The sequence below is a fragment of the Daphnia pulicaria genome, chromosome 6 (genome assembly GCF_021234035.1).
Source record: "Daphnia pulicaria isolate SC F1-1A chromosome 6, SC_F0-13Bv2, whole genome shotgun sequence".
Classification (NCBI taxonomy): Eukaryota; Metazoa; Arthropoda; class Branchiopoda; order Diplostraca; family Daphniidae; genus Daphnia; species Daphnia pulicaria.
This window is the reverse complement of record NC_060918.1, coordinates 4,898,429-4,916,070: the sequence shown is the minus strand read 5'-3', so window position 1 is coordinate 4,916,070 and position 17,642 is coordinate 4,898,429. Positions and strand designations below refer to the sequence as shown.

General features: G+C 40.2%; 2 protein-coding genes across 6 annotated transcripts; one reads left to right on the top strand and one right to left on the bottom strand.

The window, feature by feature from the left end:
- Positions 1-166: 166 nt before the first annotated feature.
- On the top strand, positions 167-16,965 carry LOC124342001 (neurobeachin-like protein 1). Of its 3 annotated transcripts, XM_046794957.1 has the most exons (44): positions 167-297; positions 519-710; positions 785-1,115; positions 1,185-1,273; positions 1,356-1,505; positions 1,572-1,707; positions 1,776-1,873; positions 1,941-2,024; positions 2,117-2,379; positions 2,445-2,631; positions 2,704-2,806; positions 2,870-3,002; positions 3,078-3,242; positions 3,310-3,397; positions 3,489-3,589; positions 3,661-3,761; positions 3,826-3,969; positions 4,048-4,232; positions 4,297-4,462; positions 4,539-4,672; positions 4,738-5,154; positions 5,221-5,379; positions 5,444-5,603; positions 5,662-5,804; positions 5,864-6,115; positions 6,184-6,229; positions 6,314-6,390; positions 6,474-6,670; positions 6,739-6,849; positions 6,909-7,429; positions 7,493-7,648; positions 7,714-7,892; positions 12,156-12,305; positions 12,807-12,964; positions 13,048-13,172; positions 13,441-13,588; positions 13,747-14,032; positions 14,103-14,255; positions 14,329-14,530; positions 14,604-14,718; positions 14,781-15,021; positions 15,094-15,203; positions 15,280-15,717; positions 15,788-16,965. In XM_046794957.1, the coding sequence occupies exons 1-44, from the start codon at positions 295-297 to the stop codon at positions 16,578-16,580; spliced, it is 8,190 nt and encodes a 2,729-aa protein (XP_046650913.1). In that variant the 5' UTR covers positions 167-294; the 3' UTR covers positions 16,581-16,965. The 3 variants fall into 3 exon arrangements, with proteins under 3 accessions (XP_046650913.1, XP_046650912.1, XP_046650911.1); XM_046794956.1 differs by having other exon boundaries at positions 3,829-3,969; positions 6,184-6,390; XM_046794955.1 differs by having other exon boundaries at positions 6,184-6,390.
- Positions 7,902-10,125, bottom strand: LOC124342002 (repetitive proline-rich cell wall protein 2-like). 3 transcript variants are annotated; one of them, XM_046794959.1, is made up of 4 exons: positions 10,002-10,125; positions 9,036-9,907; positions 8,753-8,990; positions 7,902-8,646 (listed from the first exon to the last, which is right to left on the bottom strand). In XM_046794959.1, exons 1-4 carry the CDS (start codon positions 10,023-10,025, stop codon positions 8,188-8,190), a joined length of 1,593 nt encoding a protein of 530 aa, XP_046650915.1. In that variant the 5' UTR covers positions 10,026-10,125; the 3' UTR covers positions 7,902-8,187. The 3 variants fall into 3 exon arrangements, with proteins under 3 accessions (XP_046650915.1, XP_046650916.1, XP_046650914.1); XM_046794960.1 differs by having other exon boundaries at positions 8,753-9,385; positions 9,545-9,907; XM_046794958.1 differs by having other exon boundaries at positions 8,753-9,907.
- Positions 16,966-17,642: the final 677 nt, after the last annotated feature.

Sequence of the window (17,642 nt, the reverse complement as noted above, 5' to 3'; positions counted from 1 at the left end):
ATACTACAACAGAAAAGGCCAAATGATGATTGGTATATTGTGGGTTGGGTCAGAGAAAAATGAACCGAAAAGAAAAACAGCCAAGGAAAAAATCAAAACTGTTGCTTTATTTGACCGATAGATGGACTGACAAGTATCGATCAGCTGTGAACGGGGATTTGTTTTTTTATTTTATCCTGCTGATCGTCTGAAATAGGCAGAAACTTGAACAAGTTTCAATGTCACGGATGTCAAAAACGCGGTGATAACGTTAATTTTGATTTTTCTGCACACTGACGTACAACACAAGGCCTTATGGTAAGTTTCATTTTTCTTAAACATTGTTACGAATGTAGTTTTTGTAAACATTATTTACAATTGATTCGCGTCGTATTACCGAGTGGTGCACGCAACATACTTTTTCATGATTTTTGATTGACAGTCAATCTACTTATAGTGTGCATTATCTCTATACATGTGTGATTGTGATTTTGTGAGCAACAAGCTGTTGTTGATTATTGATTTGTAATGCTTTATAGGCTGATTTAAAGTTTGGAGATTTTGTTGGAGAATTTATTCGGCTTTGGGAAACCCAATTGGAAATCAGCTGGGATGCTGGAAAAGAATTTGCATGCATGTCTGAGGAAGGACCACACCTGTCCTTGTTACCAGATGAATTTCTCCCGTCCTTGGACCGTCACCTATTTCAGCTTAAGACACAGATTGAAAATGTATGGCATTTCATTTATAATTAATTAGTTTATCTAAATAATCGTATTATTATAACCAACATGTGTTTCTAAAGGATGTCAGTGGGCAAAATGTAGATGCTTTCACTAAAATCGTAAAGGCTCTCTTCATAGTGAGCAGAAACTTGGACAACATTCCATTTATTGCATCCTGTCAACTGATTCCATCATGCATATCTGTTTCATCAAATATTTTAACATGCATGATGAGCAGACAACTAGAAAAGGATGAAGTGGCTTCCGTTGTTTTAGTTTGCTTGTTCCTGGAAGCCCTTTATGATCCTTATTTTAGCTACCGGAAGTCTATAGTCAATGAAACAGTTGACACATCAAAAATTAAGTATCATCCTGCCCTGCTGCAAGCAGAAGTAATCCCTTTTATCTATGGTATTAATTTTTACATGTTAATTACATCTAATGAATATCGCTTAAGCATGAGTAATTACTCTCTATTAGATTGCTTTCAACATTTGAATGCCACCTCCATTCCAGTGATTGCTCTGAGTTTATTGCATCTATTTGGAGGCATCATAAAAGGAGGAGAGGTGATTATGACAGTTTAATCCACTTTTAATAGGTTTATTACTGTGTGAATAATAACATTTAAAACAAACCATATTTTATCAGCATAATGCAGCCAAAGCTATAGCTCCTGCCACAGTGCAGCTTTTACAAAAAGCCTTTCTTAATTCCAATGACAACCTTCAATTAGCCAGTGCCGTCTTACACTGTGAAACTGCTGTAGTGCATACGTTGATGAACACGCGACCTGATCAGGTATAAGAATTGAGACTATTTGACATTGTGGTTTAAATTAATAACAACGTCTGTTTGTTCTTACAGTGTCAAATTGAGCTTGGTGAGGTGATGGAAATATATCAAAACACTGTAGGATTATTAGCCAATCAAGAAGCCGAGTTATTGATTCAAATATCAACGAACCGAACACCGATTCTTTGTCTCGCCGTGCAATCAATAGGTTGGCTCGATTGTTTCCTGCGTGCCATAAATTTGTAATTCTAATCCTACAACGCTTTGTTATTCTAGTTCAATTTGTGCGACACCGGCGCCGAGAATCGCTTCAAATTCTTTTAGTGCGAACGAGAGTGGTCGACTTTTTAATCATGCTTCTTTTTGATGCCAAAGTAAGATTTGTTGCTTCTTACCCATAATTTTCTCTAATTGATTTGAACTTGCTTTAACAAATTATAGTTGAGTCCCGAGGACAAACGAGTATTGGTGGTTTCTATTATCAGAGCCCTAACGGCTGTTTTACAAGATAACAAACAAGCCCAGGTGAGTCATTACAAACGTTGGAACTCATTATTAAAGTGGATAACTGTACCTTTCATTATTTTGACGTCATTTATTACTACTTTTTATTATAGGAGCTGTTGTTGAGTAGTGGTGGTTATCAAAAATTGTTCGAGGCGATAAAATCTCTAGGAGAGCCTACGCGACTGATGATGGATAGCCTGATTGCCATGGCAAATGGTCGTGATCACGATGGCGGAGAAGAACGCGAGTCGATGGTTCGCAACGTGGAGCCTATTGCACACTTAGTAGATTGGCTTCCTGAAATCAACGACCATGAGCTGCAATTTGAAACTGCCTCGGCAATCAATCAGATTTGCTCTTCTTCTCTTCAAAGGTTACCATTTTCCCGCATAGCGACAGCAATAACAACATAACAACTTGTGATTTTCGTAATTATAGCAAAGCGATGTGCTGTCAGCGTGGTCTGCTTCGTCATGTGATTTCTGTTCTGGAGTTTCACGCTAAATTAAACATCCGAAGTATCAAGCAAATGTTGCGGTTGATCCAAAGTCTCGGCTCCCATTCAATCACGGCAGCTGAACTGAAGCTAATATTACGACTCATGAGGGACACCAACGACGAAGAGGTACTTTACGAAATAGGTTTTGGCCATGGATCATTTAACGTTATAAAAAAAAAAAAATAATGTGATTTCCAGTTTCCGTATTCTTCGTACGTGCTCCACTGCTTGTCGTCTATGGCCAAAAAAGACGCTGCGTGTCAGGAATGCCATTACTACTTTGACATCCAATATGAAACGGGTAATTTTGAGAAAAAAAACTTTTAAGTGAATTCTTTTTTGAAATTATATCATTTGTTTGTAGAAGGAATCTCAATTTCTGATATTGCGCAATGGCAAAATCCTGGGTATGCACTTTCTGTATGCTCGTGGCTGCGCTTGGATGCTTTCGAAAATCCGAGTTCCCCTGGCAGTAATTACAGGCGACAATTTTTCAAGTACAGTTTATTCATAAGATTAAATTATACATTTGTTCGGGATGTATTTTAACGGTATTATTTTATTCGTTGCAGCTTGTCTTCGAACAAGGGCCACAGTTTCGAAGCTTTTTTCCTGTCTGACGGTACTTTGGTAGTAAGCGTCACTTGGAAAAAGGAATATACCACAGCCATGGTTCACAGTGTGATTTTAAACGATCATCAGTGGCACAGCGTCTGCATTTCATTTATTCCATCCAGGTGGGAAATTTTTTTAATGGCGATATTTTAATCGTTAAAGAGAAAACCGCATCGTTTCTATTTTCAGACGCCTTTTCGGTCAAAGTCACCTTTCGGTTTATGTGGATGGCGCTTTGCGGTTGACGGTGAACGTCCGAATCCCTCCAGTTGGTGAGGTAATAATCTGTGGCAGTCCAGTCGGTCTTGAGGCATAATGGATTTTAAGAATCATTAAATTATAGAGGGAAAAAAATTCTTGTTTTTCAGACATTTTCTTCTTTTACCATCGGTGCTCCCGCCATCTCAGACCAAGGCAATTCAAATAAACAGGAAAGCAGCAGTGCTTTTAGTCTTCCAAGGAAAAAGAGGTATGATCCGATTCACAATGAAATAATCTGCGTAACAAATTGTTTAATGTGTTGTAATCTTAAATCATTAGTGACGCCCGCTCGCCAGGATTGTCGTCTCACATTCCCAATTATTTCTCTCTGCCCATAGCGCTCTCTTCACTAAAAACGCCTGCCAGCGAACAGCATAATGGTATATACTTTAATTGTATTGTTGTAAGATCACCCTTCAAAGACGATTCTTTGTTCGGAAAAAGTAGATCCTGAAGTCCGCATAATTCCCCAAGGAAGCCAAGATTCGATCTGGGGAAAGCCTACTTGTTTGCACGGTCAAATTGGACTTTTTGCCCTATTGCAAGACTCTTTAAACCCACAGAACGTTCGAACTTTTCACGAAGCCGGTGAATGATTTTTCTATTGGTTTTCTCTCTTAAATACTTTGAACACATAGTGACATTGATTTTTTCTGGTTTTATCAGGAGCGAATAGTATGTCAATATGGAACAGTGAAGACGCTAACCTCGATGTTTTAGAATTCTATTCAAAAGTAGCGATTTGTCTCTCCGCCAGAGCTCATTACAATTCGTATTGTATGGATCTCTCATCCACTCACCAATTTGCCGGAAGCACTAAAGCACCCGTCTGTACCGCATGGGATGTTAAGGTATTCCAACTTGAGAAATTAAAATATACATTAAATTTCCAGACTAAAATCATTTTCTTTTTAGGAGGTTTTGAGCTGTATCGGCGGCGTTCAAGCTCTTTTTCCCATTTTAGATACCGTCGTACAAAGTGACCTCGTAAATCCACCTCTTACTGGTCCTTTGCTGAGTCCCGATTCTGACAAACCCGAAGTTGATGGATGGGAAGTTCTGCCTTCCTCGTCGTATGCAGGTTAGAAAATTGTTTCCTGATTTCCATGCGCTTGCAAAATAGATCATATTTTAAAATGTCATTTTACGTTTTTTAGATTGGAAACTTGAACAGAATCCAGTTTCTGGGTTCCTGTCATTACTAAGGAATGTTCTGCATCATCACTCAACCAATACTGATCAATTGGTCAGAGGATCTAACATAGCGATTATTGGAAGCCTTATGCAAAAGGTGAAAAATGGATGCTTTTCCTATAATTAATTCATTCAATCCAGTATTGTGTGATTGAAATTCAGGTTCAGCCTTCATTGATCGATGTGCAAGTTCTAATGGCTGTCCAACTCCTAGTCGAATTCGCAAGAGATGCTCAAGACCCCGCATTCCTACAAAGTCTCTACCAGCATATCCTATTCGATATGAGGATATGGGGTAGATCACAGTTCCACGTTCGTATCGGCCATGTGCAGTACTTGTCGAATTTGATTCACGAAGACCGACATTCATTCCGGAAAAAATACGGCCCCCAGTACTTGCTGGATGTAATCAAACAGCATTATCAAAATGACGACCAATCCGATTTGAGCATCGATGACAGAAAAACAATGCGCCTAGCTCTACTAGGCATTTTAAAAATGTACATAAATAAGGAGATTACCGCCGGCGACATTTCTGCCATCACGGGATTTCTCTGGTCTGTTCGTGACAATGAAATGGTAAGTTATACTTTTGGCGATATAAAATGTATCGTGACTAATCGCGTGTTTCTATTTGCTGAAAAGATCACGGAGATATTGGATGTTCTTTTAACTTACATTGAAAATAAGAGCCCAAAAGATCAATTTTATTTGTTAATGCTGGAGCCACGTTGTGCTGAAATACTTTACGCTCTGTTACTGGAAAAAATATTTTCTATCGAACTGCGGGAGAAAGTATTAAAGGTAATTATATTTAGGTCTAAAGATTTTTGTGTGAGCTTTTTTATAATTATCCGTCTATATGTAGTTGCTGATTAACATTCTTAAAACGGATCGAGCCTATGAAAAGAGTAAAGTGCGACTTTATTTACACGACGTAGGATTCCAAGGGCTACTCATGCTTATGCAAGGACAGCCGTCCAGCTTAGAAATGACGCATTTACTGACCGACATCATTCTTTCAAGAGGTTTTTTCAAACAATATGATCCTTCAAATACCTTCCTTATCTTTATATTTCTAAACAGATCATCCAAATAGTTACACTGGAGCAATGGCACTTGCCTTTTCTCTTGCTGAAGAAAATCTGGAAATCAAATTGGAATTCAGTAAAAGGCTTTTGGGATTTATGCTTTCGAGACCAAATGCTCCTTCCACTTTTGTCAAACAAGTAAATAACTAATAATTATTCTTCCAAGATAGCTGATTAATGTCTTTTAATTTCTTTAGACTAGCTGGCAAGAGTGTATTGCTCGCTTGTTGATTCGGAAACCGATCGCTTCTTCAGCCAACACGGGAATAAAGCCAATGGTACCGGATTTGATCGACCTAGATGTGGAAGCAACCACCTATCGCGTAATATCTACTCCAACAGCTACCACACCCATGTCTCCATCTAAAATGTGGCCAACTACTCCTTCAATGAGAGATTCAACTGGGCTGAACCTTGGTTTGGGTGCTACACTGGAACAGGACATCAAAGTATTTTCCCCATCAGATCCGTATTTATTTGGTAATGCTAGACTATATTATTATGTTCTATGACACAGGATGTTGCCGAAAGTGTTAGCAATTTGGTGGCAGGTGCCGTGACTGGTAATTTAAATAATATTGCCATTGCAACCGGCAATTTACAAAATGCTGCCGAAGTACTTACGGACAATTTGCACAATGTTGCAGGCAACTTGCAAACCAATATCCATAGTGCCGTTAACAGCGCTTACAGTTTATTTCGTCAGAAGACGCTTCAAGTACAAGTAAGTTTTATCTAAAATTCTAACCACGTTAACGGTATGATATACTGAGTGCATAACTGCACATGCAAATTGTTGTCTTTTAGGGGAGTTTGGAAGAATTAGGTGAGAATACCATTCAGCGACTGAAACGCCGCAGTCAATCGGCTCAAGGAACCGCTGATACTACCGATGCTACAGACACAGGAGCTTCAACAAATTCTTCTCCTCGATTGAAACATCCTTATAGATTTTTAGTTGCCCCTCTTGAAGTGGCTGTTGATGCATTAAACATCGATCACAGGTAATCAATAGTCTTTAATTAATCCACTTTATTTTATTAGATTTCTAAATTATGATTGCGGTTTTCAGTGATGATGATTGCCCAAGAAATAATAAAAGGGAATCCTCGGTGAGCATATCTTCACGAACATCCGGACAAGTAACCTCGAAGAATTATAATGACTTTGGTCCTAGCGAGAGGTAATTCATAAAGTACACCCGAATAACAACTTTAAAATTAAATAATTGAATTCTTGCAGTTTGGACGTTGAAACATACAGTCTTATCTCGGAAGTTTCTGGTCAGTGGTCTGGTTTAGTGCTAGACCCTACGTTGGATCCGGAAGAGGATCTCTGCTCGACAGTTCTTAGCATTTATCTTGTGTTACTTTGGCGAGGAATTCCGGGTTGTTCGAAAGATGATTGGCGCGAAAGAAGCCAGATTCTAAGTTGCATCAATCTTCTTGGTCTCAACAACGAATTATATCGTTCCCATTTGGAGATAAAACGGCGTTTAATTGAAATGATCCTGCAAGCCGCTGGCAACGAATTGAAACAACTAGCGGTTAATGCGGCTTCCCGGAGCAACGTCTTGGTTAATTGCCAATACGCCGCTCGTTGGGTCTATGACTTGGTTGTACTAGATCCTCATGAAGATGAGGTTAAGAAGATGTCGCTGAAACTTCTAGAACTTACCCTTGCCGTTTTTGACGTCATGAATATTTTCCAAGAAGAAGATTTTGCATCAAGAAAATCGACTGAAATGTATCACGTCGCTCTAGGTATCGAAGCCTTTAAATTTAAACTCTAATTTAAAGTCCTTCTAACTAAATCTAATCATGCAGGGTTGCTTCTTCGATTCGCATCAAGTTCCAACTCGGAATTATGCGCCATTGCCGCTGCCCGACTTCATGCTCTTATTCAGTTCAAAAGCAATCCGGAAATAAACGAAGTTGCTTATCTCATCTTTAATATCAATTCCAGTCTACTGGCTGTTCAAGGTAAAACTTACATAAAAATACAAATGTTTTAAATTGTCAAGTAAATATTTTCATTATTTTTTAAGGAAAGGAAGATAGCTCCGATTGCTACGCTTGTCTAATACCAATCATGAAAGCTGCTCTAGAAAAAGTTGGACCAGAATTGGAATTCGAGCCGATATGTTCAGCATTTCCCGCAAAGCTTTTTGATCAGTTTCAACAAGTCAGCCAAGAAGAAGCGTGGAAAACTTGGATTGACGAAAAGGTATTTAAACGATTTTTTTTTATTATTTAGGTGTATTGCTTAAATTTGTAAGGTTTCACATAAGAAGCGATACCTTATATATCATATATTTCTATATGATTAACCTCCATCAGACTGTAACAGAAACATCGACTGATTGAACATATGTACATCATCAATGAGAGGAATAAGATAACTGAAAGGAGGGAAGGGAAGGGGTAGCAGGAGTTAACATTGATTAAATGGTTTTTTAAATTAAATTTTTCAAATGAAAACAAGCAAATATTCATGTTTGCAAATGATTTGAGCATTTTGTTCATCCTCTTAGCATTTGCTTGAAGAAATCGTCGAAATTGGGAAAATCGTTATTGTTAAAGAATCCCTGGTTACTAGGCCCGTTTGGATACCTGTTACGCTCGGGCTGATTCGGTGCGGGCTCATCCTCTGTAGCAAAGGGAGACTCAAAGGGAGACTCGGTTGGTGGAGAAAATGTGGGTACTACTTCGGTGAAGGCGGATGCCTCGGTAAAGTTTGGTTGCTCGGTGAAAGCCTGAGGAGGAGCAAAAGCTGGAGAGTCAAAGCTTGCAATATGTGGAGGAGAGAAAGGGGCTTCTGTATGAGCAGGGATATCATAGCTCTGAGGAGGGTAGGTTTGTGCTTCAGTGTAGCTAGGAGGCGAATGTGGCGTTTCGGTTGGGAAATAATTGGAAGGCTCGTAAGCTGGTGCGTTGTAGGACTGGCTGTAATCTGCCGGTGGTCTCTCGTAGTTGGAACCCTGAGAGAACAAATTTGGTAAAGAATTATTATCGTGTTGCCAGATTAACTTTAATCGGAGATTATGTTGTTAATGGACGAATGGTTAAATTGAGCCGTATTTATACCTGTGATGCTGGTGGGAAGTTGGGCTCGTAATTGGAGGCATAACTGGGTTCAGGCAATCCTGATGGTGCTGGCTGACTGTATTCAGGGGCGGGATAAGATGGTGTGGTGTAAGCCGGAGTAGAAGGACTGTAAGCTGGAGCTGGAGGGCTGTAGGATGGAGGGCTATAGGTTGGGGGTTTATAGGAAGGAGGACTGTATGATGGAGGATTTTTGGAAGGAGGGCTGTAGGCTGGAGGACTGTATGCTGGGGTCTCATAGGCTGGAGGACTGTAGGCAGGAGAACTGTATGCTGGGGTCTCATAGGCTGGAGGACTGTAGGCTGGAGGGCTGTATGCTGGGGTTTCATAGGCAGGAGGACTGTATGCTGGAGGACTGTATGCTGGAGGACTGTATGCTGGAGGACTGTATGCTGGGGCCTCATAGGCAGGAGGACTGTAGGCTGGAGGGCTGTATGCTGGAGGGCTGTATGCTGGAGGGCTGTATGCTGGGGTCTCATATGCTGGAGGGCTGTAGGCAGGAGGACTATATGCTGGGGTCTCATAGGTTCCCTTAGGTGGTCCGTATGTTGCCTTGGGTTTTTTGTGGTGGGCCTTGGGTGCGCCATATTCAGACTTGGGTGGTTTGTGTTGGGCCTTAGGAGGTTGGTATGCTGGAGCGCTGTACGCTGGAGGATCGTAGGCCGGAGCGTTGTAAGCTGGAGCTTCATAGGTTGCCTTAGGTGGACCGTGAGCCTTTGGTTTGCCATGAGCCTTTGGTGGACCGTACTGGGCTTTTGGCTTTTGATGATGAACCTTTGGTGGTCCATATTGAGCCTTGGGTGGTTTCGGATGAGACTTGGGTGGGGCGTATTGTGGCTTAGACGGAGCGTACTGCGATTTTGGGCGCTTGAATTTGTCTTGCCACTTAGATGGACGAAATCCATGATCAGGATGTTGCTGCTGTCCATGATATTGCTGTCCATGTTGTCCGTGGTGTCCGTGGTGTCCGTGGTGTCCGTGGCCGTCACGAGTCTCTTGCTGCCGAGTCTCTTCCATTTTTGAATCATCCATTCGGTGCTCGACTTGCAATCCTCTCGTTTTGCTTTCTTGCGCTAAATTGTCATCCAATCCAGCGACTGTTAGAGCTAGAAGGGCCAGCAGCGTTGGGATAAGAAGCTGAAAAAATTGAACCGTATCCGTTTTTTTTTATTTAATCCGTTTTTTTTTTTTAAAGAAAATTAAAATTATAGTTTACTTTAGTCAAAATTACCTTTTGAATTCCGGAACGTGTCATGTTGGCCGGATTTGCTGGTTTTACTTGGTAACTCAGTGCCAAAGAAGATGTGTTGTAGTCAAACTGGAGAACTTTACTGATATGATTTCCAAGTGCACCGATACCGGCTTATATCCAGTTGAGTCAAGCTCCACCTCCGCATTAAGACAGCCCATCACCCAGAGTCACGTGACTCTGGTTTCCCGCGTACAATTGCTCATGGGTTGCGCTACTGACCGCTCTCCCGTTTCAATAATATTCTGCCATTCAGCGGCAGATTGAAGCCTCCTTCTTTTTTTCATTTTCTATCTTGAATACGGTATTGACGAAAAGGAACCGCATTCCGGAGTATATCCCTGTTCTTCCTGACGAAGAAAAAACAAATTCGTGCGACTCGATTGGCAAGAACGATATGCCTCAATTGCTTTTCTGTACGCCTGCAAGGCTTAGTTGTCAACTTTAGAAAGCTGGATGTCACTAATCGTTCTCTACAATTTTTTTTTTTCAAAATCGACCAAACACTTTTGATTTATGGCTAATGTAATTCGAGTAGAATTGAAAAATTATTTTCTTCACTTGTCTTGGACGACTTGTTCGTCACATAAAAACGTCGCGATAAACTCTTGACTTGCAGCAAATTGTCAGAATATGAAAAACCCATAGCATATTGTCTTAAACATTTTTCCAGAAATTTGGGTTACATTCTCTGTTAAAAATAGGAGTGCTGTCATCGCCGTGCGTTTAAAATGATGTATTTGATGGAAGTTTTTTTTTTCCCTGTTCCTGTAGTCAAGCAGGTGACGACCTAGTTTTATCATATGGTTCCTAAACTCAGTGAAGCCATTCTGCCTTTCTGTAAAAAAACATTTCATCGAGACGGTATTTAACTGCTGTTTACGAATGATTTGCTGAGCTCCGGCGTTTTGCGTTTTCTCAATTTTCAGCCGAGCAAAGAAAAACATCGATAATAGCCAAGAAAAAAAGTTTCTCTTCGCTTAAAATTAGATTTAGCTCCTATAATAGCTAGGTTGAAAGGGATACACGTTAGCGTAGTATAGTTAATAACGAATGCACTCTGTGCACCTGAGATTTAATAGACTATTCAACTGCAAGTGATTATTGAGGAAAATATCAACCAAAATTCTTTGGTTTCCTGGTTTTGTTTAGGAACATATCTTCATATTTTGTTTTCTTGAAATTAGAACGCAACAATGCATTTTCTTCTATCTGCCAGGCTACACCAGTAGTTGCCTATCTTGGTCATAGAATGAACACACAATGTATAGGACTGTCGGAAGAAGTCTTGATGAGCTTATTTTTGTTTTTGTTTTTTTGTTTCCTCATTTTCTCATATGGATGTGGAGCATGCGGTAGTTGCTCATGTCCCCGCATCCAATTCGGGGTAGGAGAAATGATCGACAGACTTTGCGGAGTGGATGGTTTCCCTGTCAACAAAAAATACGACTCGAGTAGATAGTAGATGTCATTCTGTGGAGCTGAATGATTGCTGTTCGTTGCTACCAAGTCGGTCAGTCGAGATGTGAATTCATGGCTCGAATTAAGATTAAAAGAAGATCAAGATAGAAACATATTGGATCTATTTTGTTGAAGAATTAAGAGAAAGCGTTACCATTTCTGAAAGGGTTGTATTTCCCCTATCGCCGGTCATGGCTCACAGATTTCTTTGGCCTTTCAGTTAAGTGTTGACGAAACGTTAACGACTTTTCGGGGAAAGCAAGTCATCTGTAATGTGTGCACTAACTGCAACCCCTGCCAAACAGCTATCGCCCGTAAGGGAAGAAAATCTGGAGTTTTAAGCGTGACTTCGCATATGGTCACACATATTTTACCAGTTCATTTCTATGTGTATACTGTAGGAGAAAAGTCGTAAAGTGAACAACTCATGCTCTTATTCTTCTGCTGCGTTATTATACACTGTGGGACAGACAACCAGGAAATTTCGCCTAAGATTATTTTTAACGCAGTTTTATTGATTTTTTAAATTTTCTCTTTTTAGCGCTTTTAACAGTGGGTTGTTTTTACCAAACTAATAAGTAAATAACAACAAGTGATCCATTGAATTCAATCTTGTTTAAGAGGAAACAATCAACCAATTTTCTTTCAATTAATTTTATGATTTTTAAATAACAGATTCGTCCGAGGAGCGATCAGTTTCGCGCTCTTCATCTCCAAGCACTACCCGAGATCATGAACAGAAGCTGGGCCGAGAGTGACGAGTTGGCGATGTTAGCTGTACATCGAAGATGTCGAGAAGTCAACGAATCCAAAATCAAATTTCAGGTGCGACCTCATTTAAACGATTTCATGTGCAGTCTTAGATCTTTTCCGTTGTTTTTAGATTTTATTCATTTTCACCATATTTTTTCGGCCAATAACAAAAATATTCCGAAAGTTTTCTCTCATTTTGCCGTTGACTGGCAGCTGTCTTCCTAGACCGCAATAAGTACATTGTGTGTGGCCAGCTCTCTTTCTCTTTGAAATTGTATCCTTTATTTTTTTTTTAAACCTTACGGTTACATTTCCTGACCATCTGACGAAAAATGAAATCTAGTCTATTGATTGTGCCCTATATTATTATCCTCAAAAAGCTGATTGAAGTCTCATTTTCACGTCCGTATTCAACACAATTTTTCTTTTGGCGGCTGCTTCGATCACATTCAGTGGCTAAACTTGCGGTTTTGATTTCTAGCACCCCATGAAAAGCGATATTATATTATAAAATTGGGACGACGATTTATATGGGCATCGAAATTCAATTGATTTTTTTTTTTCTTAAACTAGATGCAAATCCTGGATGCCTTCCGGAGTAAACAGTCCGAAGAGCATGTCCGATTCAATGCCTTTTTGAGTCATCAACGTGGTCACGCATTGGTCATTCGCAAGAAATGGCGTCAGTTGAAACAATTCCTTATTGGACCTCGTGGCTCTTGGGCTCAGCGGTAATAAATATTTTTCATTTCCTAATTTTCATTCTACCAATTAAGTGCCTAATAAATGTACAATAATGTTTTTACTTCCTTAGAGTCGACTCGGAGAAAAGGTGGAAGTTGTCGCTTTGCGAAAATCGTTCTAGGATGCGCCTCAAACTTGTACCAAATCCACATTTTGATCCTCACATCCAAGCTAGTCGACTGAGAGATAATGCAGGTTAGTTAATTGCATTAATTTAAACAAAAAATCTACTCAATTGTAAAATGTTAATGTGATAACGAAATTAATTATTTAAAGCTTTCAAAAAAGGACGTCAAAAGTCAGGTATACTAATCAAAATATTAACAAAAATCTTGGTGAATGGCATTTTCTTAGTTAGTCGGTATTAATGTGCATGAATTATTAATGCACATACAATTTACAAATTGATCACGAATTATTGTGAATAGGAATGTGATTAATTTGTTTTTTGTTCACCTTTCAGGCATTCAAGTGGACATTCAAAGCCCAGATTCACTCAATTGCCTTTTGCCCAGCAAGGTGGCTAATCAAGCGCTGAAACGAGCATTCAATGCTCAGGAGCCGGAAGACAGTTTAACGGAGGAAGATTTTGCTTTAGCTGCTTCCCTAGAGTAACATTTATTTTATTAAATAGTGTAGTCAATCGAGGCATTTTATTGATCTTGCTTTCACCCAAATGTTGTTTGGTGAAAGTAGAATTCTGTCTAAAATGTCTCGGAAGAAGATTTAGTGTTCAGAAATAAAATTGAGCTTAATGTTTCTTTCACAGGAAAGAAGAGCTCAGTGAAGGGAAAGAGAAAGTGACGACAAGTGAAGAATGCGAACTGGTTACACTGATGTCAATCGTTAAAGGCCGCTTAGAGATATCACGCGGCTGGATCTGTTTCTGGGATGCTGGCCTCGGTTGCGAATCGGCTGATAGAGAGCGAGCTGATTTCAAATTCGCACTCAGCCAATTACAGGAAGTCCATTTGCGCCGTTACAATCTCCGACGTAGCGCGCTTGAATTTTTCCTCATAGACCACACGACCTACTTTGTTAATTTTAATACCAAAGTAATTATAACTTGGAAGTTATAAGTCATTCAAATTCACCTTAAATTAATATCTTTTTCGTTTTTTTTAGACGCGTAATCGAATCTACAGTCGGATTCTGAGTTTGCGCCCGCCCAATCTGCTTTACTACAGTAGTAGATCGCCAGCTGATGTGCTCCGTTCATCTGGACTAACCCAGCGCTGGGTTCAAAGAGAAATCTCAAACTTTGATTATTTGATGCAGGTAAAAATTTGTGTCACGTCCACTAACATTTTATTTTGAATGTACGTTTAAAATATTTATAAAAATTGGGCAGTTGAATACTATCGCCGGTCGGACGTACAATGATCTGTCGCAATACCCAGTTTTCCCATGGATCTTGGCAGATTACCACTCCGAAACTCTGGACTTAACTAATCCAACAACCTTTAGGGACCTATCACGACCCGTCGGTGTCGTCAATCCCAAAAATGCCAAAGAAGTTCGTGCCAAATACGATCATTTTGAAGATCCTTCAGGTACTGCTATTCATTTTTACTCATTTTTCTAAACATAATTCTCAAAGGGAAATTTTCCATTTTCTCATTACAGGTATTATTGCCAAATTTCATTACGGCACACACTATTCGAATGCGGCAGGTGTGCTCCACTATTTAGTTCGAATGGAGCCGTTTGCTTCGCTGCACATCGAACTCCAAAGCGGAAGGTACGATATATGTGTTACGACCAAGATTATTTAGCTATTTTATTATTTCCATATTTCCACAGATTTGATGTAGCCGATCGACAGTTCCACTCTCTTAATTCAACTTGGCGGTTGCTCATGGATAACCCCAATGACGTCAAAGAACTGATTCCGGAATTCTTTTGCCAGCCTGAATTCCTGATCAATATGAACCGATTAGATCTCGGTATTCTGCAGGCCACTAAGCAGCCGGTTGACCACGTTGAACTCCCCCCTTGGGCGAAATCACCTCACGATTTCATCGATCAACACCGCAAAGCACTGGTCCGTTTTCCAGCAAAGTCACGAATATTTAATTTGATAGTGTCTTAATAATTTTTTTTCTGGCTTTTCCAGGAATCTGATCATGTATCAGCACACCTGCACGAATGGATTGATCTCATATTTGGTTACAAACAAAGAGGACCCGCTGCGGTAGAAGCTCTCAACGTGTTCTACTATTGCAGGTGACGACTTCTACCTTTGCTTTACTGTTGATCGACCGTTATTTAAATTTATTTTGTTTCTTTCTTTCATTTACAGCTACGAGGGTGCAGTGGATCTTGATGCGATATCGGATCCAGTGGAACGGCAAGCAGTGGAAGGGATGATCAATCACTTTGGTCAGACGCCCTGTCAGCTTTTTAAAGAGCCTCATCCGATGCGTCTCAGTCAAAGCGAAGCTCTAGCCAAATCCAAATATCCGCCTTCTATAGAACTGTTCTTTGACGGGCTGTCATGCGTTCACATTGCCGATTTGACTGTCGAAACGCGAGATTCCATCGTCTATTTGGGCATTCCTAATTCGGATATCGATTCTACTCGTAGTCGTGGCTATGGCTCTCAAACAGCTTCCATACCAGACGTCTTGGTCAGTGTCAGTCGATCGGGTTGCATTGGCCTCCATGCGTGGGCTTCTCATGACAAAATGCTGCCCTACGGGTTCTCCTTGGAACGCGATCCAACGCTCAGCAATCCTAGGTGACATTCCGTTCATTCATTGCTGAAATTCGAGGATTCTAACATTTTTGCTTTGCAACATATTTTCCAGAAACCGGAGACGAATCAACGAATCTTTTCATCCCAGTGTCAAGCTCAATAGTCGATTGATTAGCGTTTCGTCTGACTGCAAAGTTTACGTCGGTGGCCAACTGGACAACAGTGTGAAGGTGTACGCTCTTCCACGACTGAGGCTGCTCAGTTCAGTCACCCAACACATTGACATCGTAACATGTTTAGCACTGGACGAGAGCGGTTCTCAATTGATGACTGGATCGCGTGACACCACTTGCATCGTTTGGGATCTGTCGTCCACGGTGCTCAAATCCGTCCAGGTCCTCTACGGACACGACAAAACTGTCACGTGCGTTGGCCTCTCTACGTCGCTAGACATGGCTGTCAGCGGATCGCTGGACGGGACGGTGAACGTGCATACCATCAAAGAAGGGCAATACATCCGGACACTGCATGCCGCCGGACGAGCCGATTTTGATCGCATTGTCATCACCCAACTCTGGTTGTCTGATCGAGGCGATGTCGTCTTCGCCGCCGAAGAGAAAGACAATTTTTCCATCCAATCCTACTCCATCAACGGTGAAAGAATTGGCCTCTCGTACAGTCCGTTCGCGTTTACCGCTTTAGCATCGGCAAGTGACGGTTACGTAGTTTGCGGGGACTCTAACGGCAATGTGACGATCAGACGCATCATCAGCTTAGTCCCCGTCTTTGACATTCCAATGCAAAGCTGTATCGAAGATTTGGTAATGGCTCCTCGCAATACCCAACTTTTAGTAGCTCTTCGAGATGGCAAAGTAGTAGTTGTCGCACCCAATATTCCGCAATAGACTCGACTCGTGACACGGATGAGTGTTTCGAGTCGGTTATAAAAGTCATGAGCCTAGTGATATGAATCATGTCAAACGAACGAAACATTTTTTTTAAGTTAAACATGTCCTGTGGAAACTTCCGAAAATTTTATGATTGCGGAAAATGTAGAGACTGCAATTTTTTTTTCTTGTCTGTTTATATCATGTCTGTGAAATTGTCAATGTTTTATGTTCACTAATCCATCGTATTTTCCCGTCATTTGCGCGATGCTTGTCGTGACTCTTCGAAGGGCTGTACAACAACCGTAATGAATTTTTTAATATCATTTAATATCTGTTTTAATTTATGATTAAGGCAGACACCGATTGTAAGTGATTTAATACATTCTATTTTATAATTCAACCTCATCGAACTATACAGAAGGTTATTCGGCCGAAGACACAGTGTAACGGGAATGCACATTTAACTGTTTATCCGCGCAGACACTGTAGCAACTGAATCAAAACGAAATTGTTTTCGTCATCAATGAAATGTACGTAATTTTTTACAATTGTTTTTACTTTTTTTTCTAGAATGCATTGAAGCAGCTCCTCATGGACTGGTCAGCGGTCGTCTTTGGTGGTAAAATAAAAATAAAAATACATTTTTACACTTCCGGAAAAAAAGAGCATCGAATCGAAATGGAGGAAAAAGGTAGAATCATTTTATCTCTTTTCTTTTTTAAACTTATTTTTCCTTGTTTCCTTTCATTTTCGTTTGTAGTACCAAAGTAGCTGTAAAATATTTTTTTCACTATCTCCCTATTTTCTAAAAGTCAAGAACACCAGCTCGTGTTGATGATCGGAATGGCCTTAGAGCTGAAATTTTTATTGATGCTTGCTTCATTATTATTTAAAGTAGTAAAGAAGAAGTCGCTTCAAGTCTCAGAAAATGGATTACTTCCTTCTTAGTTCTGACTAAAATCATTTTTTATTTCACGAAAGTAGCTATCAAAGTAACCACTTTTCGAATATTCTTTTGGCTATAATGTTACTTTATTACAATGTTTTTACCTGCAAAAATGAACAGCTTTTTGTGGT

Coding starts and splice junctions, on each gene's coding strand:
- LOC124342001 (XM_046794955.1), top strand. Junction 6,850..6,908: donor GACTTTGGTCCTAGCGAGAG/GTAATTCATAAA, acceptor GAATTCTTGCAG/TTTGGACGTTGAAACATACA. Junction 14,256..14,328: donor ACTTTGATTATTTGATGCAG/GTAAAAATTTGT, acceptor AAAATTGGGCAG/TTGAATACTATCGCCGGTCG.
- LOC124342002 (XM_046794958.1), bottom strand. CDS start 10,025: ATGACACGTTCCGGAATTCAAAAG. Junction 9,908..10,001: donor CACGTTCCGGAATTCAAAAG/GTAATTTTGACT, acceptor CAATTTTTTCAG/CTTCTTATCCCAACGCTGCT. Junction 8,647..8,752: donor ACTTCCCACCAGCATCACAG/GTATAAATACGG, acceptor TTGTTCTCTCAG/GGTTCCAACTACGAGAGACC.